This window comes from Nansenia antarctica, assembly GCF_963989245.1.
Source record: "Nansenia antarctica genome assembly, chromosome: 7".
In the NCBI taxonomy this organism is placed as follows: domain Eukaryota; kingdom Metazoa; phylum Chordata; class Actinopteri; order Argentiniformes; family Microstomatidae; genus Nansenia; species Nansenia antarctica.
The window spans coordinates 41,599,986-41,619,318 of NC_137677.1; the positions used below are offsets into that span (position 1 = coordinate 41,599,986).

The following is a 19,333-nucleotide window of genomic DNA, read 5'->3' on the forward strand; positions in this document are numbered from 1 at the left end:
CGATTCTCAATTCACACCACCGAAGTCAACAACACGGCCCATCTCATATGGGATTACAAGACACCTATATTACATAATAATAACAATCAAGCATGTCGGCACAATATGCCCAGTTGTATCTTGTAGAAATTGTGGAAGCAAGGCAAGCAATATTGGTAGAGCCTATAGTAATCAGTCTGCCTGGTCCGACTTCGGTGGTGTGAATTGAGAATCGGATGTTGTCGTGCGATAAAATCGCACGCTGTGTGCATTGGTCTTAACTCTAACTAACTGCGCTGTAAAAAACGGTGGTCTCGACAGGCCACGGCCCCTCGGGACAGGGCCGTTGACAGGCTATTAAAAATGCACACAGTCATTATCCTCCAATCAGGACGGCTCTGTCTCCAGGATAGAACACAACGGACTGTTGATCTTATCACCACGGTTACCGATGCAGTGCATGTCTGAAGGTGGGACTGGGCAAGGGAGTAAAGGGAGGGAGGGAGAGAGAGAGAGAGAGAGAGAGAGAGAGAGAGAGAGAGAGAGAGAGAGAGAGATTACTGTCTGTGTGTAATGTTTACTGTTACATTTTTATTGGTGATTTAATTTTTGCTTATTTGTCATTTCACTTGCTTTGGCAATGTCAACTGAATGTTGTTTCCCATGACAGAGAGAGAGAGAGAGAGAGAGAGAGAGAGAGAGAGAGAGAGAGAGAGGGAGGGAGAAAGAGACGGTGAGGGTGAAGAGTGTGAGGGTGTTTATTGCTCAGCTGTCGTTCTCTCAGGTGTGGTCCGTATAGACCCTCCTCCCCAACACCCTAACACCCTTTCCCATGCCGCATTCCTGGGAATCCACCGCTTCCTGCACCAGAGGGCTCTGTGCGTGTGTGTTTGTGTGTTTGTGTGTCTGTGTGTGTGTGTGTCTGTGTGTGTGTGTGTGTGTGTGTGTGTGTGTGTGTGTGTGTGTGTGTGTGTGAGGGGAAGGAAGAGTGTTAGGGCTGGGTCTCAGGGTCGTGACCCAGGGAGAAGGCGTTCTGAGTCTGGACCAGAGCACTGACATCACCCCACTCACACACACACCTAACAATTACACACACATCTCCCACACACACACACACACACACACACACACACACACACACACACACCTCACTTAAACACAAACCTAACCACTACACACACATCTCCCCACACATCTTTAGTACTCACACACACATACTTGCACGCACGCGTACGCGGGCCGGGCACACACTCAAACACAAACACACACTCCACATCTCAGCCTTAGTACATCTCAGCGCACATTTCTGACCACAGAACTAGAATGAAATAGAACAAAGCGCGACATGTGTCTAAAGCAACCAAAAACACTTGGACTCAGACACACCCTAAACAAAACAACTCATTGTGTATCTTACTTGATAACCACACACACACACAGACCCACACACACACACACACAGTCTGTGATAGAAGCTGCAGCTATGTGTGGATGGTTTGAACCAATGCCAAGAATGCTGGCTCTGTTGTTTAGAATAGAGTGGGAAGTTAAGGCTAACTGCTAGCTAGTCCACTGGTACTGTGCTGTTTCCTGCCTGCACCACCGCCGACACACACACACACACACACACACACACACACACACACACACACACACACAGACACACAGACACACAGACACACAGACACACAGACACACAGACACAGACACACAGACACACATGCACACATGCACACACACACACACACACACACACACACACACACACACACACACACACACAGTATAAACAACCAAGAGAAAAATGCTATTAGACACCGCATCACGTCATCCCAACATTCAGGAGAGGTCTTAACTTCAAGTCTGTTTGGCTTGTTTCTTATTTAACACAGAAAACTCCCTTGTGAATCATTCTGAAAATCAAACAGGCTATTTTTGGGACACCCAAAAAAGGGTCCTGTTGGTCTGGGGGAGTTGAGGTCCTAGAAGCAGAAAGCAGGAACGGACATGTAGTGGGAGTGTTCTATCACTTTCTAATCCTGCAGATTAGTCTCACACAACCTTTTAAGGCTTAACACTTCGAGAGCCCCGCCAAAACAGACATTCAGCTCTGGAAGAAATTAAGAGACCACTCCAAATATTTCTTAATCAGCGTCTCTACATGTATGGTAGCTATTCCATTCCTGTCTGTTGAATTCCAACACAGGCACACGTCATTCTACTTAGTGAGGTACTGATTAGATGATCACCTGAACCAAATCTTATTTAACAAGGAAAATTGTAAAAAAAAAAAAAAAAAAACACTGCTGTGGTCATCACTAACCTCTTGCAATAGGACCAGCTGGATGGCATAACAGTGCTAGTACTAGTAGTACCTCAAAAGTAATTAGAATTAAAAAATAACTATTGACCTTGCCAAAAGAGTTGAAAAGAGAGTGAGGAAAAGAAGGGTTCAATTCTGGCTTTACTGGCAGAGGGATACAGTGTGTCAAGTTGCTTCCATCCATAGTACAGTTACATGCTAACTCCCCCTGTCTATATAACCCCCCTGTGAAAAGGCCATAGTGTATATACGGTAAGTATATAAGTAATAGATTCTCAGATGCCTACCGATCACTTATCCCCCTATTTATATCCCCCCTATTTATGTCTATTTATGTCTCATTCTTGTTTTTATTATCTTAGGACTGTGTTTGTTTGTTAGCATCTATGGTTTGCATTTAAATGTTGTTGTACCTGTTACCATGACAATAAAGATCATTCATTCATTCAAAATGTCAAACACGGGGGTTCATAAGAACACGGTCAAGCAGCAGACATTGGGGACAACAAAGCTACAGACCGGCCGAGGGTGAAAACGACTCTCCGCTGACCGGGATGACCGCAAACTCATTCGAATGTCACTCAACAACCGTAGGATGACAACAATTGACCTACAAAAAGAATGACAAACGGCAGCTGGGGTGAAGTGCACGGCGAGGAGGTTGGAAACAGGCTCCATGAGGCAGGGCTGTAGGTGTGCAAAGCTAGAACAAATGAGAAACAAAGAAGAGCCTGGCTGAGGTTTGCAAAAGACCATAAGGATTGGACTGTAGAGGACTGGTGTACGGTCATCTTCTCTGATTCTCTGATCCCATTTTCAGCTTTGCCCCAACCCCTGGTCGTCTAATGGTTAGACAGAGACATGGAGAGGCCTACAAGCCACAATGTCTCACAGCCACTGTGACATTTGGTGGAGGATCGGTGATGATCTGGGGGTGCTTCAGCAAGGCTGAAGGACACATGAAGCCACGTCGTGACGTTAGAATTATAAGGTTCTATCTCCATTTTTGTCAAAATTGAGTTTTTGACATAATCTGATCCAGTAGGTGTTTATTAATGCCTGTGTGGTGTTATTTTTTAAATGTTGACATTTTTTAGTTAGTAATTAATCAAATACAAAGGTTCCATCTCACAAAACATAATGGAATGTAAAAACGTTGACGCTCAATATCTCTGAACTGCCCTAAACAGAGATAGAACCGTATAATTCTAAGCTCACGACGTACAAGGTTATCCTGGAAGAAAAATTGCTTCCTTCTCAAACACATACCCATCAATAATAAAACCAGAGACACTGACCATTTTGCAATGGTCTCTTATTTTTACAGCTTTTACAGCTTTTTCCAGAGCTGTAGCTCTTCATCTGTGTAGGCCTAGACAAAATACACACACACACACACACACACACACACACACACACACACCCTCTGCATCCTCCGAGCCCATGTCCACGCTGTTGATGCCAGGATGTTGACACCACCACCACCACCACGCTGCTGACACCATCTCTACCTAGACTGGCTCAACCCCCCAGACCTGTCGGACCACTCACAGGGCCACGATACTGTAACCATGGCGACCAAGTGGTGTAGCGATGTAGCCTAACTCACTGTGAGTGATGGTTGCAGTGGACTGAGAGACAGACAGACAGACAGACAGACAAACAGACAGAGACAAACAGTCAGACAGACAAACAGTCAGACAGACAGACAAACAGAGAGAGTAGCTGGGTAATTGCCACCTATGAACACTGAACACTGAACAGTGATGCTGTGTCAGACAGGACAGCCTGGGAATCACGCTCAGCTGCAGTGGAACTCAATGTTACTGGGGGTAGAGGGGGAGGGGGCAGGGGGAGGGGGCAGGGGGAGGGGGCAGGGGGCAGGGGGCACCAATGCAGCCTTATCTCAGAGAACACCAGCATCAGTGTCCACGCAGGCCCGTACATGTAGGGTGCCGATACTCACAAATGAAACTGTGCTTGGAACTGTTCCAAAGTTCAGTAAGCGGGAGAGAGAGAATGTGTGCGTGTGTGTGTGTGTGTGTGTGTGTGTGTGTGTGTGTGTGTGTGTGCTCGCGCATGTGAGTAGTGACTCCTGCTGTTACGGTAATGAGAAGTGTGATGGTTGTGGTTCTAATCCCATGTAATGGTTGTGGTCTTGTCCCTCTCTGGAGACTGGAGCGTTAGCCTTACACTATCTGCATGGAGATGTGCCTCCCTTGTCGGTGATGGCCAGGGGAGGCTGGTGGAGGTAGGAATCGGAGGACGGCCTCTTTATAACGCATGGAATGGAATGAGGAATGGTGTGGGTTTGATTCCATTCCCAATTCCATCTCATGCATTACAATGATGTCCTCCCATTTCTTCCTCCACCAGCCTCCCCTGCTGGAGGACATCCTAAATATCTGCATGTAGATATCTCTCCATCACTGGGGATAGACGGTAGTGTTGTGCTGTATAAAGACCCCTGTCTTGCTGCCGGATAATGAGAGAAGAGGAGCGGAATGTCTGAGGGGTGTGTGTGTGTGTGTGTGTGTGTGTGTGTGTGTGTGTGTGTGTAATGTGACGTAGTGATAACGGTTCATACTTGTGAATGAACAGTTGTGCGACCGATTCGGCCGCCCACGAGTCACACGCCAGTATAGGCCTGCATGCATGACACACACGTGAAGGACTCACACACTCTTAACAGTGCCCCTAAGGAATTACATGGCATCATCAATTAAATGACTAAATGATGATTATATAATGATTAAAGCAGTTTGAGCTCAAAACGTTTGCAGGAAAAGTGCTATATCAGGTTATTATTATTATTATTATTATTATGTGTAGTATTATCATTAAATGTTACTGATGTAATGGGATAAAACATGATTAATTAATGGGTGGAATGTTGAAAAAATGTATTGTTAAAATAGGGCTTCTATACTACAATGTGACTGTGACATAGTGAGATGCGTTTCAGTGTCACACTGAATGACTGTCACACACTGACTGTGTCCATGTTGTTGACAGGTCGATGTTTTTTATTGTTGCAGACCACTGTTATGCGCTGTCGAATCAATACTTAACTGTATCTTCACAGTGTGTATAGTGTGTGTGTGTGTGTGTGTGTGTGTGTGTGTGTGTGTGTATGTGTGTGTGTGTGTGTGTGTGTGTGTGTGTGTGTGTGTGTGTGTGTGTGTGTGTGTGTGTGTGTGTGTGTGTGTGTGTGTGTGTGTGTGTGTGTGTGTGTGTGTGTAGTGTAGTGTAGTGTGTGTCTACATGGATGTCATCTCTACATGGATGTCAGCCCCCCATCTCTACATGGATGTCAGCCCCCCATCTCTACATGGATGTCATCTCTACATGGATGTCGGCCCACCATCTACAAATACAGTTTTTTTATTTTTATTTGATCACAGTTCGGGCTATTTATAGCTGTCCCATATAAACTTTTGGATCAGGGTACTGTAGCCTACGAGCAGTCTCTCCAGACAGTGCAGAACTGTGAATAGAACACGGGACGGTCATGGTTTCAGCGCAGTGGAGGGGGATTTCCACCATGTCCCTCACACTCAGTCGGAAAGTGAAAGACAGACGGACTGAATCCTGTTCCCGTTATTGTTCGCCGTGAACTCACAACACAGCCTCGGGCCGGGGGCGTTCATGGTGGGCTATAGTTGGATGATCGGTATGTCTTACTGCTACCATGTCCCCACATCTAACCGCCTGTGTGTGTATATAAGATGCACAAGCCTCCACATCTGGCCCGGGGCTGACTCCACGGAGCAGAGGCGAGTTCAGTGGTGTCCATAAAAAACCATATGACCCATATTCATTACTGAAGGGTTGAATGAAAACTTCCTCTCACAGTAATCCGGTCTAACTCATGCATCAAGTTATTTATTTGCCGCTAATGAATAGAGAACAGAATACCAAAAACTGCATCTGAAATGTGTTTAATTCCCAAACGCAGGCTACTTTGACGGGACGGCTGGACGGGGCGACATTTCAAACAGCGCGATGTTGACATGAGATGAGGAATTGAATCGTATTTTTTTTATGATCGCCTTACCTGCTTCCACCGTGTCTGACAGATCGTAGTTCGACGCTGTCCTCGGGAACTCTTTGAGTTTCCTGGCGCCGAGGTGCATAAATCCGGAGTTGGCCGCCTCCTCCAGAGCCCTCTCCAAGCCGCGGTTCGGAGGCGGGTGGTTGAGCGACCCCATCCCGCTGATGTGACTCTGCGCCGGGGGAGAAGGAGCGAGCTGGGAGTGGGGACGAGGGTCTGCTCCCAACGTCGCCATAGGATAATTCGCTTCCGATTTATCTCAAATGTAAATATGCTCCGCGAAGATTGTATCCAAGTGCAAAGTACGAGAGAGAGAGAGACTCTCCAACGGTGCGCGAATTTCCTCCTCAACTGCGTTCCCCGTCTGTCTGTCGCGGCTGCGCTGTCGGTGGACAGTATTGAACTCTGGCCAGGCCTTAACGGGATGCGTTAGTTAAGGAGTTTGCGCCCTCTGCTGGTGACATATGGGCAGAGATCTGCTCAATTTGAATACTTTAATTTAAAAAAATGAATTTGAATCACATAATTTGAATTTGTATTGTTTAACTTGAATAACTGAATTGAAACACTGAATTGAAAAAACTGAATAAAGTTAAACAATACAAATTCAAATTATGTGATTAAAATTCTTTTTTTTTCAATTAAAGTATTCAAATTGAGCAATTCAAATTAAAAAGTCAGTAATTCAAATTCAGTTTCTAGTGGCACAGATCTCTGCCCATAGTGACAGCCGTGGCTATACCCTCTATAATAATTATTATTCTATAATAATTCTATAATATACACTACCGTTCAAAAGTTTGGGGTCACTTAGAAATGTCCTTAATTTTTGAAAGAAAAGCACTGTTTTTTTCAACGAAGATAACATTAAATTAATCAGAAATACACTCTATACATTGTTAATGTGGAAAATGACTATTCTAGCTGCAAACATCTGTTTTTTAATGGAATATCTACATAGGTGTATAGAGGCCCATTTCCAGCAACTGTCACTCCAGTGTTCTAATGGTACATTGTGTTCGCTAATCGCGTTAAAAAGCTAATGGGTGATTAGAAAAACCTTGAAAACCCTTGTGCAATTATGTTACCACAGCTGAAAACGGTTTTGCTGGTTAGAGAAGCTATACAAATGGCCTTCCTTTGAGCTAGTTGAGTATCTGGAGCATCACATTTGTGGGTTCAATTATACTCTCAAAACTTTCATATGAAACTCGACAGTCTATTCTTGTTCTTAGAAATGAAGGCTATTCCATGTGAGAAATTGCCAAGAAACTGAACATTTCCTACAACGGTGTGTAGCCTACTACTCCCTTCAGAGAACAGCACAAACAGGCTCTAACCAGAGTAGAAAGAGAAGTGGGAGGCCCCGGTGCACAACTGAGCAAGAAGACAAGTACATTAGAGTCTCTAGTTTGAGAAACAGACGCCTCACAGGTCCTGAACTGGCAGCTTCATTAAATGGTACCCGCAAAAGCCAGTGTCAACGTCTACAGTGAAGAGGCGACTCCGGGATGCTGGCCTTCTAGGCAGAGTGGCAAAGAAAAAGCCATATCTGAGACTGGCCAATAAAAGGAAAAGATTAATAAGTGCAAAAGAACACAGACATTGGACAGAGGAAGATTGGAAAAAAGTGTTATGGACAGACAAATCGAAGTTTGAGGTGTTCGGATCACACAGAAGAACATTTGTGAGACGCAGAACAGGTGAAAAGATGCTGGAAGAGTGCCTGACGCCATCTGTCAAGCATGGTGGAGGTAATGTGATGGTCTGGGGCTGCTTTGGTGCTGGTAACGTGGGAGATTTGTACAAGGTAAAAGGGATTTTGAATAAGGAAGGCTATCACACAATTTTGCAACGCCATGCCATACCCTGTGGACAGCGCTTGATTGGAGCCAATTTCCTCCTACAACAGGACAAACCCACAACAGGACACCTCCAAATTATGGAAGAACTATTTAGGGAAGAAGCAGGCAGCTAGTATTCTGTCTGTAATGGAGTGGCCAGGGGAGTCACCAGATCTCAACCCCACTGAGCTGTTGTGGGAGCAGCTTGACCGTATGGTATGCAAGGTGCTTCAGGAAGCGTGGGGTGACATTTCTTCAGATTACCTCAACAAATTAACAGCTAGAATGCCAAAGGTCTGCAATGCTGTAATTGCTGCAAAGGGAACATTCTTTGACGAAAGCAAAGTTTGAAGGACAAAATTATTATCAATGTCTTGACTATATTTTCTTTTCATTTTGCAACTCATTTATAATAATAATAATAATACATTTATTTTATATGGCGCCTTTCATGGCACTCAAGGTCGCCGTACAACAACAAATCTAAGAACAGCCACAAAATTCAAAACACAAAATACATAGGAATATACAGTATAAAACATAGCCAGCAGCAGAGCAGCACGGGAACAGTAAATCAACAGGGATACGCCTGCGTAAACAGGTGGGTTTTGAGGTGGGTTTTGAATGAGATGATAGAATCAATGTTCCTGATGTCGGGGGGGAGGGAGTTCCAGAGGCGAGGGGCGGAGCGGCTGAAGGCTCTAAACCCCATGGTGGACAGACGGGCTGGGGGGACGGTCAGGTTGATGGAGGAGGCAGACCTGAGGGACCGGGTGGGAATGTTGATGTGGAGGAGGTCAAATTTCCATTTGATAAATAAAAGTGTGAGTTTTCATGGAAAACACGAAATTGTCTGGGTGACCCCAAACTTTTGAACGGTAGTGTAATTCTTATATTATTTAGGCTAGTTATTTTGTATGGTTGTTGTATTTTGTATTTTGTATTGTATGGTTCATTCTTGTTTCATTATGTAGTTTATATTATTGCTATTGGGTGTTTTATTGATTACTATTGTTCTATTATTATTTTTATGCTGTGTGGATATGTTAAAGAACTTTGAGCTGCAACGTTTGCAGCAAAAGTGCTATACAAATAAAGGTTATTTATTCTATACAAATAAAGGCTATTATTATTATTATTACCCCCAGGTGCTACAATTCCGCAGTAGCGTCCCTTTCGGACAGTGTCGGCCTGGGTTCATATGTAACATGGTAGTCGGCCACCTATGCATGTTGCTTTGGAATGCTGAGGAAAGACCAACGCCCATTACGCAAAGAATCGAAGGAAACTAATCAATCACTCTAATTACAACATACCGTCTTAGTTATTATAGGCTAGGTTTGGATGACTGTACACCTGCACATACACTATATCTCGAGTTCCATTTGGTAACGATTTGCATGAATAAATAGTATGGTTTTGGTCCTTTCTGAGGCTTTTTTGTGGATGATTTGTATTCAACATCAGACCTTGTTCAGCTGAACACAGTGTATTCATCCTGTAGCCTATACCCTGTGTGTCCTCAGAGGAGCAGTGAAGGGGGGAGTGAGAGAGAAAGAGAAAGAGAGAGAAGGATGGAGAGAGAAGGAGAGATATACTGTAGAGACAGAGAGAGAAAGGGTGACAGAGGAGAGAGAAAGAGAATAGAGAAACAGAGGAAGAGAGAGTATGTTTGTGTGTGTGTGTGTGTGTGTGTGTGTGTGTGTGTGTGTATGAGTGTGTGTGTGTGTGTGTGCGCGCGTGTGTGTGTGTGTGTGTGTGTAAGAGAGAGAGAGAGAGAGAGAGAGAGAGAGAGAGAGAGAGAGAGAGAGAGAGAGAGAGAGAGAGAGAGAGAGACAGATACAGGCCCCTCACTGAGAATGAGACTGCTGAGTCGACCGGTTGCATAACCAGCTTACATCAGCAGATATGCTGATCACTGATTACACTATGGTGGCTACGGCACACACACACACACACACACACACACACACACACACACACACACACACACACACACACACACACACACACACACACACACACACACACACCCCACACACACACACACAGAAAGAAAGAAGGAGAGTTCAGAAACCATACAGAGAGTGATATGGGTCAGCAGAGTGCTGATGACATCATCATGTTTCATCTTTCCTCTGCCGACGATCCTATTTCATGATGATGTCATGCGTCGGTCTGGTGCATGTCATTAGCAGACATGTTTTACATAATTAGGCGTAGAATACAGGGCATACATGTGTTGCATATGGTCTCCAAGGGAATCAGACCCGCAACCATAGTGTTACTAGTGCTCAATCAACTGAGGCATTCAGGACTACTGCTACAAATATCTAACATGACATCAAACATGTCATTTGGCAGACATTTTTACCCAATAAGTCTTAGAAGTCTGCGTGTGTATAGCCTACATTTATTGTATATTTGGGTTCCATAGAATTTTAGTTATGATATTGTGATTCCTCCTTCTCAGAGCGTCTACACTGTCATGTCATGTATACCGTCAATGTGTTCCTTTATTAAAACCATGTAGGCTACTATCATTAACAACGCAACATTCTCTATGTATGGTTCCTCTTCTGTGTTCAAGCGTCTGTCTGGTGTAACAGTAAACTGAATAAAGGTTTAATGTCTTGCTCAGCTCAATTCTGTTCCACTGCAAGATGTCAGTATGGCCGAGCGGTCTAAGGCGCCAGACTCAAGGTGAAAGTCCTTCCTGATACAGGAGTATTCTGGTCTCCGAATGGAGGCGTGGGTTCGAACCCCACTGCTGACACATTTTAAGTAAAGCATGGTGTTAGCAATGTTGACTCGTTCAATGTTCTGTAAGATACATTATTATAACATCGAGTTCAACCTCAAGGTACCATGACACTGCATGGTCTCTAACAAGCGCTATATAATAATAATTATTATTATTAACCAGAACATACAGCATAGTCAGTGGCTCAATGTAGGTCAGTTAGAAGGGCATTGCTAATCAACAATGCTAATCACCATGACTTTGATTACAACTGGAACTGTCTGAATGAATTAATTAATGAATGGTCTTTATTGTCATTGATATAGTACATGTACAATACAACGAAATTTGGGAGGGGGGGCTCCCCTGGTGCTAGGAAAAAAATACCAAAAACAAGAAGGGAAAAGAGCTGATTTACATAAATAAAGGCTATATACACTATCCACTATACTATACTATACAAATAAAATACTGTGCTGTACTCTATGCTATGCTATACCTATTCTAACATTTCCTATCTATAGCCTATCCATATGCTCATTCAGCTGTACATTCCTTCGGTTCATAGTCTACTCAATGGCATGTGTGCTTGTCATATTATTATAAAACATATAATTTGCCAGATATATTAAGGTAATTAAACGTATAGCAAGTGTATACAGCTGTTGTATTATCGTGTCTGTCTGGTGTGACAGTAAAGGTTTAATGTCTTATGCAGCTCAGTTCTTTAATTGATTTACAAATGTCGGGGTGGCCGAGAGGTCTAAGGCTCCAGTCTCAAAAGTTGGTTAGGATTGGCACAAGGATTTGAGACTGGAGGCGTGGGTTCGAACCCCGCTTCTGACAACGTTTTTGTGGTTCAGATGGTAGACTAGACTAGAGCAGAGTGTTAGTGTTCATCTAGGTTACGTGTCCTTCTTAGTTCATGTAGCAGCTGAAGTATAAAAGTATACTATATTCTCTCATAGCAATTCGAGAATTAAAATAAACAGTGATCGGTGAAAACTGTCTGAAAGCAATACGTTTGCCAGACTTCTTCTAGTCTTCAGAGACTAGTTCGTTTGCTGAAGTACTGAAAGTCGGAACAGCGCCACAAAACCAGCCAGTGGCCGAGGATATAATACACTATAGTATGATAGATAGATAGATAGATAGATAGATAGATAGATAGATAGATAGATAGATAGATAGATAGATAGATAGATAGATAGATAGATAGATAGATAGATAGATAGATAGATAGATAGATAGACTTTATTTGTCATTGTTACAGTACAGGTACCAAACAACGAAATTTAGGAGGGGAGGCTCCCCTGGTGTTTAGGAAAGGAAAAAGAAACACATTTTGGAAAAAGCATAGATGCATAAAATCACAAGAAGGTAAGGAGCTGGTTTACATCAATAGAGGCTATGTACACAATCCACTGTACTATACTGCACAGATAGTCAACTAGGGTTGTCATATTTCACAAGAAAGTATTTTTTCACATTATTTTAAAGTGTCACAGTTTGCAGGCTTGAAAATGTACATGTTTGTGCCTCAGCACTAGCTGCCATACAATCCGTCCGGACTGTCCTGGGCCCAGAACTTAGGCCTTTTCTGTGTTCAGGGCCTTGACGGCCCTGTGGTAGAAGCTGTCCTTCAGTCTGTTTGTCTTAGCGGCCGGGGTCCTGTACCTCCTGTTCGAGGGCAGCTTGACAAAGTGTTCGTGCCCAGGGTGGGTCGGGTCCTTGGAGATCTTGGAGGCCCTCCTGAGACAGCGTGTTTTGTACAGCTCCTCCAGAGAGGGGAGGGGGGCGCCGGTGATCCTCTGTGCTGTTCTCACGACTCTCTGTAGATCGCTTCTCTCCGCTGCCGTGCAGCTGTGGTACCAGTTGGAGATGCCGAAGGTGAGGATACTCTCCACTGCGCCGTGGTAGAAGGCCACCAGCATCTCCTGCTTGCTGTGTTGTTTCTTGAGGCATCTCAGGGTGTATAGCCGCTGTTGTGCCCTCTTGATGGTGCCTTTAGTGTTGTCCTTCCAGGCCAGGTCATCCCGCATGTTGTGTCCCAGGAATCGGAGGTTTGAGACTATCTCCACGCTCTCTCCGTCGATGAGCAGGGGCAGGATCTCGGACTTTTTCCTCCTGAAGTCTACGATGAATTCCTGGGTCTTTGACTTGTTTAGCAGCAGGTTGTTAACCTTGCACAGCTTGCTCAATTGCTCTACCTCATCCCTGTACGCCGCCTCGTCCCCCCCCGAGATACATCCCACCACGGTGGTGTCGTCTGCAAACTTTACGATGTAGTTGCTGGGGTGGATGGGGGTGAAGTCGTGGGTGTAGAGGTTGTAGAGGATGGGGCTTAGCACGCAGCCCTGGGGTGACCCAGTGCTGAGGCTGAGGGCTGTGGAGGTGTGGGGGCCCACCCGCACCCTCTGGGGGCGGTCGGTCAGGAAGTCCTTGATCCACGCACATATAGATTGTGATAGACCCAGGTCTAGTAGTTTGGTCACTAGCCTGTCTGGAAGGATGGTGTTAAAGGCGGAGCTGAAGTCCACGAAGAGCAGTCTCGCGTAGCTGTTTCCCCTCTCCAGGTGGGATAGAGTGGCGTGGAGAGTCGTCGCTATGGCGTCCTCTGTGGACCTGTGGGCTCTGTAGGCGAACTGGTATGGATCCAGGTTGGGCGGGAGGCGTGTGAGTATGTGGGCCCGGACTAGTTTCTCGAAGCACTTCATGATGATTGGTGTGAGTGCCACCGGGCGGTAGTCGTTTAGGCAGCTCACCGTGCTTTTCTTCGGGACTGGGATGATAGTTGAGGTTTTCAGGCAGGGTGGGACGGTGGCCTGGGACAGGGACTGGTTAAAGATGTTGGTGAAAACCCCGGCCAGCTGGTCGGCGCAGTCTCTCAGCACCCGTCCCAGGACGCCATCCGGCCCCGAGGCTTTCCTGGGGTCCACCGCCTTCAGTACGCGTCTCACCTCGTGCTCTGTGAGGGTGAGGCTGCTGAGAGCTGGAGAGAGTGGTGTCTGTGTTGTGGTTACCTCCGTTCGCCCCTCGTCGAACCGGGCGTAGAAGGTGTTCAGCTTTCCCGCCAGCAGGGGTCGTCCTCTGCGGCTGTGAGCCTGTTGGCTGTTGGCTGCCACATCCGCCTGGAGTCGTTGCTCAGGAGGCATTCCTCAATCTTCTCTCTGTGCTCTGCCTTGGCCGCTTTGATGCCACGCTTTAGGTTGGCCCTGGTGGAGCTGTACAGCGGTGTGCGCTTCCCTGCGAAGAAGGCGTTGTCCCTCTCATTTAACAGTTTTTGGACCTTCCCAGTCATCCATGGCTTCGTGTTGATACTAAGGTCTACCATAATATGTAGCGAGTGGTAATGCATTATTTACTCACTGTATTAGTGAGTATTTACTAGGCCACACAGGTGTTAGCTTGTTAACTAGCTAGCTTTATTAGACGCTTGTTTGTTTTTGTTAGCTGTGGTTTTGTTTGTTGTGTTGTTCACAAGTGATTGTGTGTGTCTGCGTGTGTGTGTGTGTGTGTGTGTGTGTGTGTCTGTATGTGTGTGTGTGTGTGTGTGTGTGTGTGTGTGTCTGTGTGTGTGTGTGTGTTTACTACACTAGCCAAACAAGTGTTAGCTTATTAGCTAGCAGAATAATACTGTGGATTTAAATGACTTCACTAGCCTAGTTTTTTCTGTGCCGTATGTAGGATGACTTCCACAAGTACAGTACACTATGTCCATGAGAGTCTATGGAAAGCATCCAAGTCTACACTATAGAAGTGTCCACACCTCTGACCAGAAATTTGATTTTGATCCACTGTGTGGTTTCCCCTGGTAAAGCCACCATTCTGTCCATGGTTCTGAGGATCCACTGTGTGGTTTCCCCTGGTAAAGCCACCATTCTGTCCATGGTTCTGGGCTACTCAGATGGATCACGTCAAGCCTTCTGACAAGGTTTTTGTGGTTCAGTTGATAGAGCATAGCTGATGGAGCAATGTCCATGAATTCCACACCTCGTTCTATTTCATGCATTATAATGAGCCCATCCTCCAATTTTGATTGATGAATGGTCTTTATTGTCATTGATATAGTACAGGTACCAAACAACGAAATTTGGGAGGGGGGGCTCCCCTGGTGCTAGGAAAAAAATACTAAAAACAAGAAGGGAAAAGAGCTGGTTTACATAAATAAAGGCTATGTACACTATCCACTATACTATACTATACAAATAAAATACTGTGCTGTACTCTATGCTATGCTATACCTATTCTAACATTTCCTATCTCTATAGCCTATCCATATGCTCATTCAGCTGTACATTCCTTCGGTTCATAGTCTACTCAATGGCATGTGTGCTTGTCATATTATTATAAAACATATAATTTGCCAGATATATTCAGGTAATTAAACGTATAGCAAGTGTATACACCTGTTGTATTATCGTGTCTGTCTGGTGTGACAGTAAAGGTTTAATGTCTTATTCAGCTCAGTTCTTTAATTGATTTACAATTGTCGGGGTGGCCGAGAGGTCTAAGGCGCCAGTCTCAAAAGTAGGTCAAGCGCAAGAATTTGAGACTGGAGGCGTGGGTTCGAACCCCACTTCTGACAACGTTTTTGTGGTTCAGATGGTAGACTCTCGAGCATAGTGTTCATCTAGGTTACGTGTCCTTCTTAGTTTATGTAGGAGCTGAAGTATACAAGTATACTATATTATTCTCTCATAGCAATTCGAGAATTTAAATAAACAGTGATCGGTGAAAACTGTCTGAAAGCAATACGTGTGTCAGACTTTTCTAGTCTTCGGAGACTAGTTCGTTTGCTGAAGTGCTGAAAGTCGGAACAGCGCCACAAAACCAGCCAGTGGCCGCGGATATAATACACTATAGTACTATAATGGCGTTTTTCCATCAGCAGCTCAGCCCAGGTCGGGTCGGGTCACTTTAGCCCGCTTTGGCCCGCTTTTGATCAGTTCTGGTTTTCCATTATACACAACCGACCCGGACTAGTAGGAGAAGTAGACGATAGTAGGCGGAGTTACGCGTCATAACAGCGCGCCATGGTGGTGACGTATATTTTCACGAGACACAACACAGCAACAATAGCAGAATGGAGGAACTTGCAACTATCCTATGCCTTTCCCTCGGCATGTGGTATAATCTGCAAGTGCAACTTTGCAAGTGCAAGTGCAAATATTTATTTTACAAGTGCAAATCTCAAGATACAAGTGCACAAAACGAACCCACAACATCACGATTAAAGTCCCACATCTACCGGCATATTTTTTTTGCCACAGCCTCGTTGGTACAGCCATACCTTGTAGATGATTCAGATGTGAATGGACTTGGGCTGTGCACTGACTTTACAAAACTTCTCTGAGTTGTGTTTCCTATTCATTACTTTTTCATTACAAATCTTCATGTGGTTATTCCCCCCCCCCCTCTCTTTCTTGGTGTCACTTGTCACTGTTGGTTTGTGCTGATGTTTCCCTCTGTATCTGTTGGACTTCTTCAAGTTCAAGTTCAAGTTCAAGTTCAAGTTCAATAGAGGACGCTGGCGTTGCTTGTCTGCCGCTTCTCCGGCCGAAATCTAGGTGTAATTGCAGTATGCAGAGTAGATTGTCCTACAAAGACACTTAGATTTAGATTTAGTAATAAAAAAATGTATTAGACCCCTATACTTTCTTTTCTTTTTTTTGTTTCTTTTTATGTTACTACTCGATCTTTTCAGCTTGTAAAGCGTCTTTGAGTGTCTAGAAAAGATGTATATAAGTCTAATGTATTATTATTATAAGTGTGAATGGAGCACAGACTGATACTGTAATTAGTTATTTTGATATTGAATATTCCGATCTCCACAACATGCTGCTGCTGCTGTTGCAGTTTGTGGGGATGACTGGTCAAGTAGAGGGACCTGTAAAAGAAGGTCAGTGAGCATAAACGGTAACAAAAAAAAGCATACCTAACACGATCTTGTGTTTTATTCACAGAATTGTAAAAGGACAACCAATTCTTGGAGAGACGTGGAGACCATGAAAGCAACACCCTGACTGAACAGAATCTATCTTTCAACAAAGAAATTGAGGCTCTCAAAAAAGCGCATTAGAGATCTTGAGAAAAACCAAAATCCACATAATTACTTAACCTCTGAGTCAGTCAATGAAAGCAAAGTACCCAACTACTTTGTGTATTGTACAGGTTTTACATATGGACAGTACAATGATCTGTCCTGTCTGTTGGAGCACTTTGAGCTGCAACATTTGCAGGAAAAGCACTATACAAATAAAAGTTATTATTGTTATTATTATTATTATTTTCAGTTTTTTTTTTGAGATCCCTAACAATAGTGTATGCCCACAAACAAATATCCCTCTGACATACAGAAAGACAAACTGCCACATATGTGCAATTCCTCTGCGTCAACAGTTACTGATGGTCCTCATGAAGTTACGCAACAACTGGGACCTGAAAGACCTTGCCTTCAAGTTTGATATCGACACACCTAATGTTAGCAGACTTTTTGGAGCATGGGTTGATTATATGTATAACAAGCTTGGTTCTTAAGCAATATGGCCCCATAGAGATATCATCACTGCAAACATGCCAGATAAATACAAGGAAGACCACCCAAATACATTTGCAATACTTGACTGCACCGATTTGAAAATGGAAAAGCCAAGCTCATTACTGCTTACAAAGTCAGTCATACTCTGACGACAAATCCACCAACACACTAAAAGGTTTGGTAGCATGCGATCCTCGAGGAGCTGTCATATTTGTCTCCACTCTTTTTACAGGTTCAACAGCCACACATACTCAAGAAATAAGGTTCTTTACCCTGGTAGCTCAGACCACAGCCAAGAGGGTAACTATTATCTTCAACTTAGATGTGAAAAACAAACTTTAGCACACATTTGAAATGAAAACAACAATTTACCCATAGATTGCCCCCCCACTATAAATACTTAGTGAATTGGATTCACTGTATCGCTGCTGTCCTGTTTCGTATGATACACGGTTTATAAACAAACTTAGGTTTTAGGACGTGTTCAAAAGCAAGGACTGTGTGATCATCTAATTATGTGTAGTTATGTGTTTTTACCATGTTGATGTTCTCTCAGGTGTGATTGTGTTAAACATGCAGTTAGATGTTCATAGCTTAGCTGAATAGAAAAAAAGAAAAAACATTCAGAAATGCCTGTAGGTGGCGCCACAGACTGTTGAAATGGTTGAAACCTCAAGAGGTCTGAATTAGAAACTAGGGAGAGCTTCCCATGCCTATCCACAATGCTAAGGCACACTGATGTGAAACATTATAATGTTGATTTACAAGGCATCATTGTTGCAACAATGTGTAGATCATCAGATATAATAGACTATACATTGTATACGTTTTAATTACGCCATACTTTCTAAGTGTATTTAAGCTGTGATGAGACAACCATAACTACAATTATGTGCTTGTACTGTATAGCATGCTCAAATTTGTTGTCATGTCAATCTCATGTGGGCCTAGAAGATGTGCTTTGTCTGTTCCCTGCTTGACACTCCCTCAGAGGGATGGATCCCGGCAGGAGGCTTGGCCCCTCCTCCCTTTCCCAGCCTGCAGAATGGTGGGAACTTGGTAAGGGACAGCCCATAATTGTGCACTACACGAGCCACTTGCATGAATTACAGTAGGCAGTGCGGGTCACATGCCTGTAATAACTCTGCATAACCAGTAGGTAATGTGCGTACGATCGTTTCCACGGTCAAATTGATACACGTTGAAATTGTATAAATCACTATTGTAACCAGGGAGTAGCTAAAGGACTGTAGAATTTTAGGAAGGGCTGGTTATCTAACTAACTCTGAGCTAAATCGGCAGTGTAGGAGGATAGAGGCAGGGGGCGCCAGCAACCCTTTAGACTAGCATTACTAGCATTAGCATTAGCATTAGCATTAGCATTAGCTAACAGACAACTAAACACACAGCAATGTATCGAATATGAACAAACACATTTATTTATACAAATTATATATACATCCCAATATACTCCCTCCCCGCCGGCCACACACACACTCACTCACTCACTCACACACAGTACCTGGCCTGAAAAGGCTTAGAGTCCCGGACTGAAATGAGCGCGTTGAGGCCTGGTTGGAGCTCGCATGTGACTCGAGGAAGGCAGCAGACAAGGGGGGGGAGTGACGTTGCAATTTGAAGGGAAAGGGGCGTCTTCGTAGCAAACGACGAGGTGTGAATGGCTCAGGTCCGGTGGTCCACGGTCAGCTCCGGTGGTGTCAGCGGTCGGTCGCAATCCACCTCGGAGGCGACGGCTCTGTCCGGCTTGGGTCTCGCTATGCGCCAACGTTAGCAGCCGGCGGCTAGCAAGGCTGGCTAACGGTGACACAGCTAAACTGGGCTAGCGCTG

The 19,333-nt window shown here is 44.4% G+C and overlaps 1 protein-coding gene across 1 annotated transcript in view; it reads right to left on the reverse strand.

The window, feature by feature from the left end:
• The window catches only part of lrch1 (leucine-rich repeats and calponin homology (CH) domain containing 1), a gene marked incomplete at both ends in the record, with an annotated part of 41,486 nt that extends 34,895 nt beyond the window's left edge, over nt 1-6,591 (reverse strand). Inside the window, one exon of the mRNA XM_080536756.1 lies at nt 6,360-6,591. Within this exon, the coding sequence (XP_080392882.1) occupies nt 6,360-6,591 (232 nt within the window). The remainder of the gene's footprint in view (nt 1-6,359) is intronic.
• Nucleotides 6,592-19,333: the final 12,742 nt, after the last annotated feature.